Below are 13,229 nucleotides of genomic sequence, written 5' to 3' on the forward strand. Positions count from 1 at the left end.
GGGATGCGTGCCGCAGAAACAAAATGTTTATTTTCCGATTGCCAGAGTGCTGGAAGGCTCTTTGGCATGGGCTTCTACACCTTCTGTGTCCGGGCAGGCCATCTGCCCCCTGGGGGCCTGGTGCAGAAACAATGTCTGCCAGTGTGGCCTGGGGGAGGAGGGGCGCCATTCAGCGGGCTCGCAGGGCTCTGGGCCACCAAGTCCTGTCCTTGCCCACAGCACCCTGGGGACCTCAGGGCTGCGCAGATACACAAGCCAAGCCAGGTGGGGCTAACCAGCTGGGTCCCTCCTTCTCGTCCCCCCAGGCTGCACTGAGCACCTACTGTGAGGCAGCCGCTCAGCCAGGCAGTGGGGTGTAGGGTCCAGGCTGTGTGGGACCAGGCGGCGCGCACACAGGCTTGCGGCTGGCTTGCAGAAGGGACAACGCAAGGCTGAGTTTCGGGGGGTAAATGGGAGCCTGGCAGGCGAAGAGGTGTTCAGTCAACATTCGCGGCCTCTACAGAAGTGAGTTGGGGAAACCGAGGCACAGGACGGCAGGGACTTCCTAGTAAGTGCCCAGGGCCATCCTTCTGTCCCACAGATACTCCCTGGCCCGCTGGGCTGTTTGGTTCTAGAACCTGTGATCTGGGAAGAGCCCCGAGGAGCCAGTGCCAACCAAGTCAGCAGCGCTCCGGGGCCCCAGAGGCTCCCCTTGGGGGCAACTTTATTTCCTATTTTCAGGCTTCAGCAACCCAGGCTTATCTGGGTTTCCCTGATCCCTGTGGGTAGAGAAGCAGTCCAGGCTCAAAAAGGCTGCCTCTTGTGGAGTCCAAAGGGAAGCATTTCACAGAATTGGGCTGGGCCTTGACACAGGCCTGGGCGAGCAGCTGGCCCGCCCTCCGCAGGAAGCGGGGCTGGGCCGTGGCGGGGGCATGACGATGAGGTGTCCCGAGCGAAGGGCTGGACTTCCCGGGGTCCTGTGCGGCCGCCTTCAGCGCGGGCCGGCTCACGCCCCCGTGCTCAGCCATCTCCAGTCCCTGTCACCAGACCCAACCTGCTTCCTCGGGCCCCAGGGCTTCTTGTGAGAGAGACGGGTACGTGCAAGATTCAGATTTATCAAACATGGTTTCAAGTTGGGCCCGACAGACGCTGGTACCTTTTTCTCTTCTGTGACATAGTTAAAAACGACGACGACCGAAAACCCAGACACCGCAGGAAACCTCACGTCTTGCCTTCTTGGGTGTTTCTGTGCCAACTTCCAGCATAAATGAGACTTAGAAAATTTCTAGGCCGCTCGCCATTCTCGTGGCCTGGTGTTTTCTTGATACTCAGAGAGTTCTGTTCCCATGAAAATGTCTGTCTGGGGGAGGAAATGCCTCTGCTTAGGCAGAGCCTTGAGCCCAGGACTTCAGAACGGCCGCCGGGCTCCTGGAAACTCAGGCCAGGACGGGGACCGGGTCTGATCATCCTGACTCGTTGGTTGGAGCTGTTTATGTCCCTGTTTCTGGAGGGATTTGAGATGACGCCCTAAAAATGTGTCACACAAAGAGGTCTGTAAAATCGGATCCAAAAGAGGAAGGCGGAATTAACAGGAGGAGAAGCAGAAGTCCACCTGGAAGGACATGGGCAGCGGTAGGAGCAGAGGGGCTCTGCCTCCTCCCCTCTGGGCAGGGGTGTGCCGCCGGGAGGCGGGTTTGCCCCGGCTCGACGCTCAGGGCGGCTTCCCGTGGGCGCTGTGCTCGGGACACAGAACGTCCCAGGAGAGGGGCCCCGGCAACTGCTCCTCCCCAGCAAACGCCCGGGAGGCCAGCTCCACTGTCGGGACTCTGGGGTCAGCCTCTGAGCGGGACCCGGGTTCCTGTCCTGGAGGGTCAGCAGTGGGGGACCTAGACTTGGGCCCGGTTCTTCCAGGTCCAGCAGCTCTGTCTGAGCTCCTCCGTCAGGCCTTCTACGTTCAGGGGCCCAGGGAGGCGGGAATGAGAAAACCCACCTGTCCCCCTCGGGGTGGGACAGTCAGGAGAATGGGGACACAGCACTCCGACAGCCTACCTGGGCCCCGTCCTCGTCCGCAACCTCCAGCCTCCTCCCGTTCTCGGGAGGAGTCCGTTGTCCCGCCACCAGCCTTATGCCCTGGGCTGTTCTTGATAAAGCGTGTGGTGCAGTTCGGCTAGCGGATGATTCTGGAGGCCTCCCTCGTGCCCCTCCAGGCTGGCGTCAGAGCAGTAGCCCCGGACGAGGGGAGCGAGCTCGTGGGCCCAAGTCGGCGTGTGCAGCAAGATGGGGCCGGGTGTCTGTTGAGTTAGTGGAGTTTCCCCGAGGGGGGATGTGGCCTTTAGCTTGGAGCTCCAGCCAGAGATGCTGTCAGCTGGAGGGGCTGTGCCTTCGCCAGACTCGTCACAGTGTGGGTTGGGGGTAGGGGCCTGGGCGTGGAGAGGCTGCTGCCGCCCGGGGTCTGATGGGTCTCCGTCTGTGAGGATCACGCAGAGTTGTGCCAGGGGTGCACCGCAGAGGGCGAGGGCCTTTGTCTGTGTCCCCAGAGCTGGGCCAGGGGGCTCCCACACAGGAGGGTGTAGGAGTGAGTGTCTGCACAGAAAGGGCATGTTGGGGGGGGGGGGGGCACCGTTCCTGGCTGGGAAGCCCTGGGAAGACGGGCGGGGGCAGGCTGGAATGTGGCTGGCTAGAGCTGAGGCCTGGCAGGTCTGATGGGAACATCTTGACATTTAGGGGCTCCTTTCTGAAGTCGCCCCAGACTCTAGCACTGGGGTGCTGAGCACTGTTTCCGGCCACTGGCCTGAGGCCACACTGATCACTCTTTCTGATCTTTGCGACCTGAGCAGGCTTGTGCCCAAGTCGGTGGCCAGTTCCTGGGCCAGGGCTGGGCCTGAAGAGAACAGAGTTTGGGGCAGACGTTTTTGAGGGCACACAGGCCTCCAGGCCTCCAACGGGCCCCTGCAGCATCCTGTCCCGTGAGCTGCCAGGAGAGAGGCTGGGCGGGACTCTGCCCCCAGGGCACGGTGGGCACAAGGTAGCCGTACGCCCTGGGTGTCTTGCAGGCATTGGGTCGGCTCACCCAGGGGGGAGTCCGGGCAGGACACACACTGCCTCGTTGTGTCAGTCACATTCTTCCTTGGCGGGTGGGGCATGTCACCAGCTGTGGCATTCAGCGGGCTGGTCTTGGCTTTTACTGTGGCTCAGATGGCTGAGTTTGAGTCAACAAAGCTTTCAAGGTGACATTGGCTTTGCAGCCAAGGGGCGGTGCCTTTGGGGACTATTGGGTGGGGTTCAGTGACAACCTGGGCTTTGCTTGGGATGATATTCACCAACCAAACCTGGCGGCTTCTTGCCCTGTTTCAAAGCAGAAAGGGCCCAGTTATTCCAGACAGCTTGGAGCAGGGTAGACCCAGGTGCCCTTGGGCGCCCTTGACAGAGCAGGTGCGCCGAGGTCCATGGGTTGGAGCGTCTTGTCTGAAGCCTTGGGATTCGGGGCAGAGCCCAGGACTCTCGCAGTCTGTCTGACCTCAGCTCTCTTTAGGGAATACTTGAGGCAAAAGCTGAAAGGTCCCAGCAAACCGGGGTCCCCAGCACCCTGCTGGCGATGTGGCTAATGTTTAACATGATTAGTGCCCAGACACACCCCGAGACATTTGCCATAAAGTCAGGCGCGGAGCCCTGCACCCTTCCCCACCTGCACCTTTAATCCACCGGGTCAGGCGGGGTGACCCGAGCAGCTTGGGAAGGTGAACGTTTCCTGTCCAGGTTTATGCCAGCGCTTCCCACCGTTTCCAGGTTACAGCTCCCAGGAGACAGCACCACCTGTTCAGGTGTTCCGCACACTGGGGTGAGCAGACATTGTTATTTTGTAACAGGAGTCACATCGCTGTGCACGGGGTACTTTTTATTTTTATTTTTATTTTTTTAACATTTACTTATTTTTGAGAGAGAGAGAGAGAGAGAGAGAGCATGAGCGGGGGGGAGGGGCAGAGAGAGGGAGACACAGAATCCGAAACAGGCTCCAGGCTCTGAGCTGTCAGCACAGAGCCCGACGTGGGGCTCGAACCCACAAACCGTGAGATCACGACCTGAGCCGAAGTCGGATGCTCGACCGACTGAGCCACCCAGGTGTCCCAATTCTTATGTGCTGCACCTCCTGTAGGACAAAGAAACTGCTCAGTGGGGTGGGGGCGCTGGGTCTGGCTCCCCAGGTGCCAGGGCTCCCTGACCTGTCCTCACTGTGTTCCTGTGCCTCCTTTGCCCAGGGCAGCTGGGGACACAGGCTGAGGGGGAAGGTGGACACCCCTGTCCGGGCAAGGCCATCTGCCTTCTGTCTCCTCCCCCCTACCCAGTTCTCTTGTCCTGGCTCCGGTCCAGACAGGACAGGAGAGTGGCTGGGAGGCAGCACGGGCCCCAGAGACCCTCCCGTTGCAGGCATTTGGGGCCCCCACCCGCCAAGAGTCAGGCTGTGTTGTGATCTGGGAGCGTGTGTCTCCAGCCCTGCACTGTGACGGGATAGGGAATGTGCACTGTGCAGACTGAGGCCTCGTTGAACCCCACGGCGGCCCAGGCCCCGGGGCCAGTCTGGGGTGGGGTCGTGACTGGGGCGGATGGGGTGAAGGGTGCTTCCACCACGGCCTGGGCCAGCATCACGGGTCTGATCGGTGGCCCGGCCCCTCTCTTCTCAATCCTAGCCCTCTTACCCGGAGGCCTCCCCTACCCCCAGCACCCCAGCCTTCACCTTTCTCAGTTAATCAAAAGATTCCAAGAAAAGCAAACCCGTCAGAATGGTTTGCTCTGGAGCGTTCAGGAACAATGAGTGTGCACGCGACAGGCACAGCCACCTTCCTCCAGAGAGAGCTTTTCTTTTCCTTTTGCTGAGCCTGTTTCAGTAGCTTGTTCACCGTGACAGCCGGTGGTCATCTTTATTTCAGAGTGACCTACGAACACTGCAGCCTGTGATCTTGGTGTTCCAGAACCCTGCCCTCATTCCCCTGTGCCCCGCAGCATGCAGGGCCCTCTCTCCTGCCCTCCGGCACATCTCTTCTCTCGAGTCCCCTCTGAAAAGAGACCGCATTGCTGCTGGTCCTGTGGGGGGTGGGGGGGGTTCCCCAGGGCTAGACTGTGGGCACCTCTATCCATCACAGCCCTCTGCCCTGATTTTTGCTCTGCTGTGAAAGCGGGCAGTTAGCCTAACCCACTTGTGCACAGGGCTGGGCCTGCCCCGTCTGGAGAACAAGTGTCCCCAAGCACCTTGGATCCTGTTTAAGCTGTACCTGCCACTCGGGGAGGCGCCAGGCTGGCCCCACACAGAGGGAGCTCTTGGCAGCCACGCTTTCTGGGCCCTTCCAAGAGCCCTGTAGGACAGGTATGGACCATTGCCTCTTAACAGGTGAGGCCAGGGAGGCTGAAGGGTCTGCTTGAGGCCCCCCAGCCTCCCCTCCAGAAGAGCTGTGGCATCTGCCATCGAGTGCTTGTCAAGGGCACGGGGGCCTAACCCCCGCTGGAGAATCTACATCTCCAGGCAGGGCTCAGGCTCCCATGGAAACGAGGTCCCCGGATGGCTGGGATGTGCTCCGGGCTGGGACCTCAGCTCTACCCTCCTGGCCCCGTCTCCCACTCCCGATCATGGTTGAGTCGGGGGGTGAGCAGTAGAGCCCTCTGTGTGGTCCTGCAGCCTGACGAGGTTCTTACTCGGTCTGGAAATTCACTCTGGAGGTGTTCCTTCTACGGCCGAAGAGCCTTAGCCTCCCCTTGTCTGCAGAGACATGCTTTGCGGAACGTTTTATCGTGGGGTATTTGAGGTACTCTCTTCTTTTCAACCCAACAGTGGGACAAGGAAAATCATTTTGGTAAATTTTTGCATGCATCCTAAATTGTTTTCTGAAGATAGAAATCCCAGAAGTGAAACTGGCTGCTGAGGAATTTATCAGACCACCTTTTTATCAGACCACCTTTCAGAAAGGTGGTCCTCGCAGGGGTCTCGGCCTGCCCTAGGACTGGGTGGTCCAAGCTCAGACTCTTTCCTAATTTGTGGGCGAATGACTGGATTCGGTGTCTCTGTTAACGAGTGTTCGTACCGACCTGCCGATGGCCCGTCTTCCTTGTCCAGGTGATGGGGGAGTCTAGGCTTTGGTGGGCTCCCACCGCCCGGAGGACCCATCGCCAGGTAGCGCTGGGAGCTGCGGCCTGGCTGTCTGGGGCGTGCGGTCCTTGGGTTATGGGACAGGCACGTGATCCTTAGTGACCTGTGTGTCTGTCTCCCCACAGAACTGTCAGACCTTCAGCAGCCTCAGCTGCCTGAGTGCGGGGATGGACGACTGCGGCCCGCACAGCCCCTTCGCCCTCCACGTCAGCAGCACCAGGTCCTGGACCGCCTTGCTCTCGGCCTCGGCCTCCAGCCTGGGGGGCAGGACCCCCGCCGGGACCCCGGTCCCTGAGCCTCTGCCCCCGGCCTTGGACGACCAGCTCGCCTGCAAGGAGGAGCAGTGCTGCGAGGAGTCAGGCGGCTGTGCCCCCGGTGAGGGCTGTGGCAGGGGCTGGGGGCCGGCCACGGCCTGGCGGGACCGCGGGGTGGCCGGGAACAGCCCCTGCTCCCTGGACGGCGAGTTGGACATCGAACAGATAGAGAACAACTGAGGGGCAGCGGGCAGCGGGCGGGCACTTGAAGCGGGGAGCCCCACCCGGGGAGCTCCCCGGGGGCGTCGGGTCCCGGGGAGCATGCGCTCTGGCTCCGGAGAGGCTGTCCCGCCCGTGGGCCTGGCCCCGCCGCGCGGCCGACCGCCCCGGCTCCTCCCAGCACGGCGGCCGCGTCCACCGGGCCACCGGAGCCCGAGAGCAGCTTCTTGGTCTGGGCCCCTTCCCTCCCCACCCCCGTTCCTCGCCGGCCACCCCACTGGGCGCCTCGCGCATCTCCCGCAGGGCTGGACGCTCTGCACGTGCGACTCCCAGGGGGGCTGCTCGCGGGGCTTGTGCTCAGGGCCATACGGTGGCGTCAGGCCCTTCCCGGCCTCCTGCTCAGGTTCATTTTGGGGGGGTCGGCCCCACAGCTTCTTTCACTCCGTTTTATTCCGTGCCTTCTCCCCCAGGTATCCCTGCTCCCGACTTGGGAACGTTCGGGAGACGCTTCCCTCTGTAGTAACACCGGAACCGTTTGGCCTTAATTCCAGGGGTGGGAGACGGAGGCCCCTGGGGTGCCGGGAGGGGGCTCTCCGCGCCGGAACCCTGGGGGCCTGGGGGACGGCTCGGGCTGCTCATTCGAGGCGTCTGCGTCGGGTGGATATGGGTGGCTATGTTGGCCGAGAAGATAGACCTCCTTGCCTCTCCCGTGGCGCGGAGAGCCTGACCCCGTGGCTCTGTGCCACTCCGGGGGCCGCTTGGGCAGGCTGGCACGCGGCAGCCATTCTCTGTGGCGACATGGCCACTGCGTGATTAGCTTAGCTGATTCAGGTGAGTGCAGAGAGGTCACCAGTAACGGGAAACCTCTCGAAAACGTCCTCAGGAGGCAGGAGCCGGGAGCAGGTGCACACACCAGGCCCCGTGCACGTTTCGGGGGTGGAGGATGCCTGTTGGCTGCTCGGGGGGCCTGGGCTGGGGGCCTGCAAGGCCCTCCGCGGAATTCTAAGCACACTCTCGCTGTCCGGTGGGGACTGCTGCCGGCTTTAATCAGGCACACCAGCCACCTCCGGGGCGAGCGCCCCTGCTGGCCAGCGTGGGGAGCAGTGCGCGCTGTCCCCAGCTCCCCGCACCCCTGCGGACTCCCCGCTCACGGGGAACCCCGACCCCCTGAGGTTTTGCTCTCGGGCAGCCTGGCTGTCAGACGCCCCGCGTGGGCCCTGCGCTCTCGGAGTCTGGCTCGTAGCCAACCTGGCATCTTCCGCAGCCAGTGGCAAGTGGCTCCTTTCCCCGCAGGGCTAAAAACAACGCGCGTTCTCTTGGGTTTGCGGACGTGTGACAAAGGCACGTCCGTAGTCTCTTGCGGACAGCGAGCGCCTCGCTTCCACCGCGTGACTGCACACGGTTCTCGCGAAAGGCCTTCTTCGGGCAGCTTGACTCACTCCTTCGCTAGGTCAGAAGCTTGGCGCTCAGGTTCTGGTTTCTAGGTGGCGTTTCTTAAAAACCGGCCCTAAGATGCTCGTAGAGAAAATCCCTCCCTCAGTGGCCCTCCGAGGTAGTGTTGAAAGGCCTCAGGGTGGACGGCACGGTGGTTGTGCGGGCGCCGGGCAGGCCCCGGGGCCAGAGCCGGCTACGCTTCGGTGGCCCCCACCGAAGGCCCGTCCCCCGGGGACCCTGGAGAGCCAGAGCCGGGAGCCGGTGGCTCTGGGTGCACGCGCCGTCTCCCCTGATGCCCACCCAGTGGGTCCCGGAGGCCACGTCTTAGAGCAAACCCGGAGGAGCCTGGCAGCCTGTGAATTTAGAGAGCACACGCTGGTGTCTCGTGTCCTCAGAAAGCCTGGGGCGGGTGGCACTGGCACCCCGCCCCCACCGAGTGGCCGCGGGGGGAGCCGTCCTTCATGTGGAAGGAGAGGCAGGGCCCCGACCGCTGGTCTACACCACGGTGAGGGACCGAGAGCTGAGCCGGGTAGGCCTGAGCGGTGACCCCCAGCCGCCTTTCCTCAGGCTCAGGCGGGGAGGCACATGGCAGTGGGGGTGTCACAGGGCCGTGGGGTGGGTGACCTGCCTTCGGAGCCTGCCGGCCCCCTCCTCCCTTCTCGGGCCTGGTGGCGAGGAAGGAGCCGTGAGCTTGCGAAACGGCCCCATCCTTCCCGCCTCCTCCCAGGCTGGTCCCGTCGACCCATAGATCCAGTCCCAGGGCGCTTTTGGGCAGAAGGTACCGCAGCCCGAGGCAAGATCTGGCCCTCCGGCCTCCACCGGCCCCTCTCTGCTGTCCCACTCCCACCGAAGCTCCTAGCCCAAGCCCCCAACAGTGGCGGTGCAGTGTGGGGGGTGGGGGGGGAGACAATGGCCACTGTCCCCTCTGCCCAGAGAAAGAAAGGCCCGTCAGTTATTTCGTGTTGGGAGAGAGCCGGCCCCCTGCAGGAGGCACCGCCCCACCGTGCAGGGAGCCAAGTGTGTGCCCACCCTGCCGACCCCAGGACTTCTGTCTTGAGGCGCTTGGAGGGAGGCTCCCTCTGCGTGTGGCCGTCCCCATGGGGCAGCGGGTGTGCTGGCAGGCTCCCCGCTGTTGTCCAGGCCCTGCCCCTCCTGGTGGGTGCCCGCGACCTCCTGCCCCTGCAGGGAGATGGGGCAAGTTCAGAGCCAGGAGGGTGGGCTGTGCCTGGCCGCCTGCCCGCTCGGGGGCCCGAAAGGACAAAAGCAGGGTGGTGGCTCCGGGAGGGCTGGGAGGAGAGGAGAGGCATCCCCACCTGTTCCAGAAGGAGCATCTTCTACAGCCGCCCGACCGACAGGAGCTGCCGGCTGCTCGCAGGCCCGGGCCAGGGTTAGGGCCGAAGCCTCACCGTTTACATGACCGCAGACCCTCTTGCCTTACTCGCGGCGGAGGCCGGGGCCTGGCCCCGGGCCCGCGGGCACACACAACATCCAGGCCGCAGGGTGCTTGTTCTGATCATACGTAGATCTTCATTCTCAGAAAGCCTTACTTCTCATCAAAATTTTTGTAGCAGGAAAGTTTTGTGAATTTGTATGCTGGAAGAAAATTTAAATAAAGGAAACGTCCGCATTAAAAAGAAAACGAACCCAAATGCTCAAATGGGTCTCCTAGTGCAGGGGCGGTGTGCGATTTCCCTGCTCTGGCTGCTGCTGCCCGGGCAGGGGGGGAGGGGGGGTGTTGGGGGGGGTGGTGCTGCGTGTCTGAGTGAGCTTCCGTGGGATTTAAATCACAGCCCCCGAGGCTCTGCCATGGTGTGGGCCGCGCCTCCGTGTCTGCCCAGGAGGCTCAAGTCACGTGCACTCTGTGGCCTCGGGGCTGTCCCCTGACCGATGACGCTTCGGGCCTGGGCGCGAGCAGTGCCCCAGGCACCGGGGCTCGGCCAGGGCCGAGGCTGGGGAGGTCCAGGGCGCTGTGCTCCCCGTACGGGCCGTGACACCACACCTTGCCACGTCCACGTAGTTGGTCAAGCCCCTCCCATTGGCTCCAGTCCGAGAAAACACTGCCTAATCGTTAAAGAGAAAGGAAGAGAAAGAGACGGTAATAATAATGGAAGAGAAAAAGAACCCAGACCACAGCAGAGATCTCGTAGCCTAGGTAGGATAGTCTGATCTTCTAGCATAGTCTCTCTGGAAAATAAATTGTGTGTTCAGCGCGTGGGGGAGATGTCCCGGGGGCTCGGTGACGGCTCGCGGGCCGACTCGGGGGCCGTCGCGTGCTTCCCCGGACCGACCCGTCGTCGGGGCCGCAGAGCTTCAGGAAGTGTGGCGGCCGGAGCGGGTGGTACCGGGCCGGGCCCTGCCCGGGACAGAGCCGTCTGTGTGCCGCCCTCCGCCCCGGCCGCCCGTCCTCCCACGCGGGCCGCGACCGTCTTGCACTAGTACCGCTCTAGTCTCTCAGGAATCTGCTTGTTACTCTTACTGTGTAAATAAAGCTTCCTGGTTCAGTCCCCAGCCGCTGGGAGCCTGCTGTGTGGTTTGTCAGCTCTGGGGAAACTCGGTGGGTCCCCCCTCGGTCCACGGGAGCGTTAGGTCTGGGTTGGCAGGGGCAGAGCCTGGACCCTTCTGCCTCCTCCGGGTCTCAGGGCCGGGTCTGTACGATGGGGACAACGGATATCTCTGAGCTGTCGGGAGGCTCCGATGCAAAGGGTCGAGGAAGCTCCTGGGAACGGGAGGGCTGGCCACGGCCACGGCCGCGGGCACGAGGGAGCCCTCCTAGAGGCGACGTGCAGGCAGCCCGGGTGACGTGTATGCGCACGTGTTTGGAGGTAGAGGGGCCCGGCCCCTCACTGCAGCCGGGAGCCGGGCACCCTAGGACGGCAGAGCGGAGACGCCCCCCGTGTGTGACCTCCAAGCCCGGGCTGGTAGAGGGACCTGCCTGTCACGGAGCCTGCGTCGTTGAGTCGGCTTTGCCCTCAGCAGCCCAGTGGTTTGCTCCAGGCCACGCTGCTGTGGGAGGCCTGGCCCGCAGCCCCGCGCGCGGCTCAGCTGCCTCCCAGCTAGGCCAGGCGGTGGTGCAGGGGCGCCTCCTCCGTGGCCGGTCCGAGGGCAGCACCCCGCCAGCCAGGGAGAGGCCAGCGTGCGCGGCTCGAGCCAGAGCGGGCTCCGGGGCACACAGTCCCTGCGCCTCGCCCTCCGCGTCAGGGACCCCTGGCTGACCGAGCTCGGGACGTTCGGGACACGTGCAGCCTCGAGGATGGGCTTGAGAAGCCTGTAAAACTTGAGCACGGGGTTTCGGCCTAGACCCTCCACCAGCGAGGTCCCGACGGTGCCCCTCCGGGTGTGAGGTACACTCTGGACCCGGCTCGTGTGTTTGTTTCCTTTTTAGCAACGGGCCCTGTTCCAGAATGGTGTAAGAACACCTAATTTACGACACAGGGGAGGCATGGCTGCTGTGGCTGAAGCTGGGGGAAGGGGGAAGGCCCAGGGACCCTGCCTCGTGTGCGCCCCCCCCCCCCCCACCTCAGGAGGGCACAGAGCGGCCCTAGACAGACCCCAGCCCCTCGCGTCCCCTTATGTGTCCCCGGCTGGGCCCCCGCCTCACGCCGGCCTCGCTCCGGGGGCACCCGCTCTCCAGCTCGGCTTGCCTGGCGATGGCCACCCCGCCGCTCACCCTGTGCCGCCCCCGGTGGCAGGGCACTGGGCTCGCCGGGTGGCACTCTGCCCTCCTCCGCCCTGCCGTCAGGTCCGGCTGAGGGCCCTCTGCGGTGCCCTCCCTCGCACCGGGCCAGCTCACCCCTGCCTCTGATGTCAGGCAATGGAGAGAATCAGAGCCCGAACCTCCCCAGCACCAAAGCAGACGTGCAGGCCGATCCAGGGCGTATCAGAAACCTTCCTCTTCTCATGGAAGGACGGCCGAAAGGAAACACCCCTCAACGGTCACTGTGGCCAGACCCTGAGTGACTCCGGGTTTCTTTTTAGACCAGTATGTTTGTTGTCTAAACGGGATGCTCCTGAGGGAGAGAAAAGGTAAGCCCGCCAGATAGTCATGCTGAGGCGGGAGGTGGCACCGTGAGCCCCCAGGAGGCGCACACGTGTTCCTCCCCGCGTCCCCACCTCTGTGCCCGTCTACCCGAGAGGGGCAGCGCTGGCCCCACAGGAGAGGCCAGGCCTCGTGCTGAGGCCTCAGACTCCTGGCCCAGTTCCCAGCCTCAGGTCACATCCTCCTTGGCCCTCCCGCTGCCACGCGGCCTCCTTTCTCTCCTGGGGGAGCTTGGGGGGGGGGGGGGGCACCCTTGCCCCGCCTCAGGGTCGCCTGGGAATTTTTGGGCGTCCGGATCCAGCCGGCCCTGGACTTGGAGACGATGTGAGACAGAAACCCTCCTGCTAGGTGATGAACCCCGTCTGAATCCGGTTTTCCCAGGCGCCGGGTGCAGGTGAAGCCCTTTGCCCCCGAAGAGGTGATACTGCACAGACTGTCCTCCTCTCCGCCCCGTCCGCCCCTCCCCCTCCCGGAAGGGGTTCTGGTCGCCCCCAGAACCTGGAACGTCCTGCCGGGCAGTGTGGTGGGGCCCAGACCACTGCCTCACTCCGGGGCTCGGCCAGAGGGCACAGGGGGCCAGCCTGGCGCGTTCCTTGGGTCTGCAGGGTCCGTTTCTCGGCGGCGGCTCCGGGGTGGACTCCTGACCGAAGGGTTTTTAGGCCACTGCCGGCCCTGAACTCCAGCCCCGCCCCATAGCCGATGGCTTTGTCAGTCTGTGGCTTGAGAACTGTCCCCCAACCCTGCTGGGAAGGAGGGGCTACAGTGGGCAGCCGGGAGGCCCCGGGGGTGAGGGACCATCGCCCTGAGTGGCAGCAGGACAGGGGCCATCACCCCCAGCCGGGTGACAGGGCGTCCTGGAGGGGCCTGGTCCCCCGCAGGGCCCGGGGTGCCCGTTAAGGAAAGGAAGCCACCCCTTTACAGATGGGACAGCCGAGGCTCCGAAACGGTCCCCCTGGCGTTAGGGCTGAGTGCACCTCAGTCCCAGAGAACGTGTCGTCTCCAGAGGGAGGACGCCAGTGGGCGGGGCTCACCTGGGAAGTCACAGCCAGTGGGCCGCCACAGGCCACCCCCACGGAAGGCCTGTGGGAGGGACTAGGGAGGACATGGATGTGGGTCAGACCTTGGTTCGAGTCTCAGCTCGGCCCTTACTACCGTCAGCCTGTGGGCGGGT

At 63.7% G+C, this 13,229-nt stretch overlaps 1 protein-coding gene across 1 annotated transcript in view; it reads left to right on the forward strand.

The window, feature by feature from the left end:
- FAM53B (family with sequence similarity 53 member B) overlaps positions 1-7,336 on the forward strand; it is a 73,074-nt gene extending 65,738 nt beyond the window's left edge. The window contains exon 4 of the mRNA XM_078434934.2: positions 6,241-7,336. Coding sequence (XP_078291060.1) covers positions 6,241-6,609 — 369 coding nt within the window. The 3' untranslated portion in view covers positions 6,610-7,336. The remainder of the gene's footprint in view (positions 1-6,240) is intronic.
- Positions 7,337-13,229: the final 5,893 nt, after the last annotated feature.

Source organism: Panthera onca, chromosome D2 (genome assembly GCF_046562875.1).
Source record: "Panthera onca isolate mPanOnc1 chromosome D2, mPanOnc1 haplotype 2, whole genome shotgun sequence".
Taxonomy (NCBI): domain Eukaryota; kingdom Metazoa; phylum Chordata; class Mammalia; order Carnivora; family Felidae; genus Panthera; species Panthera onca.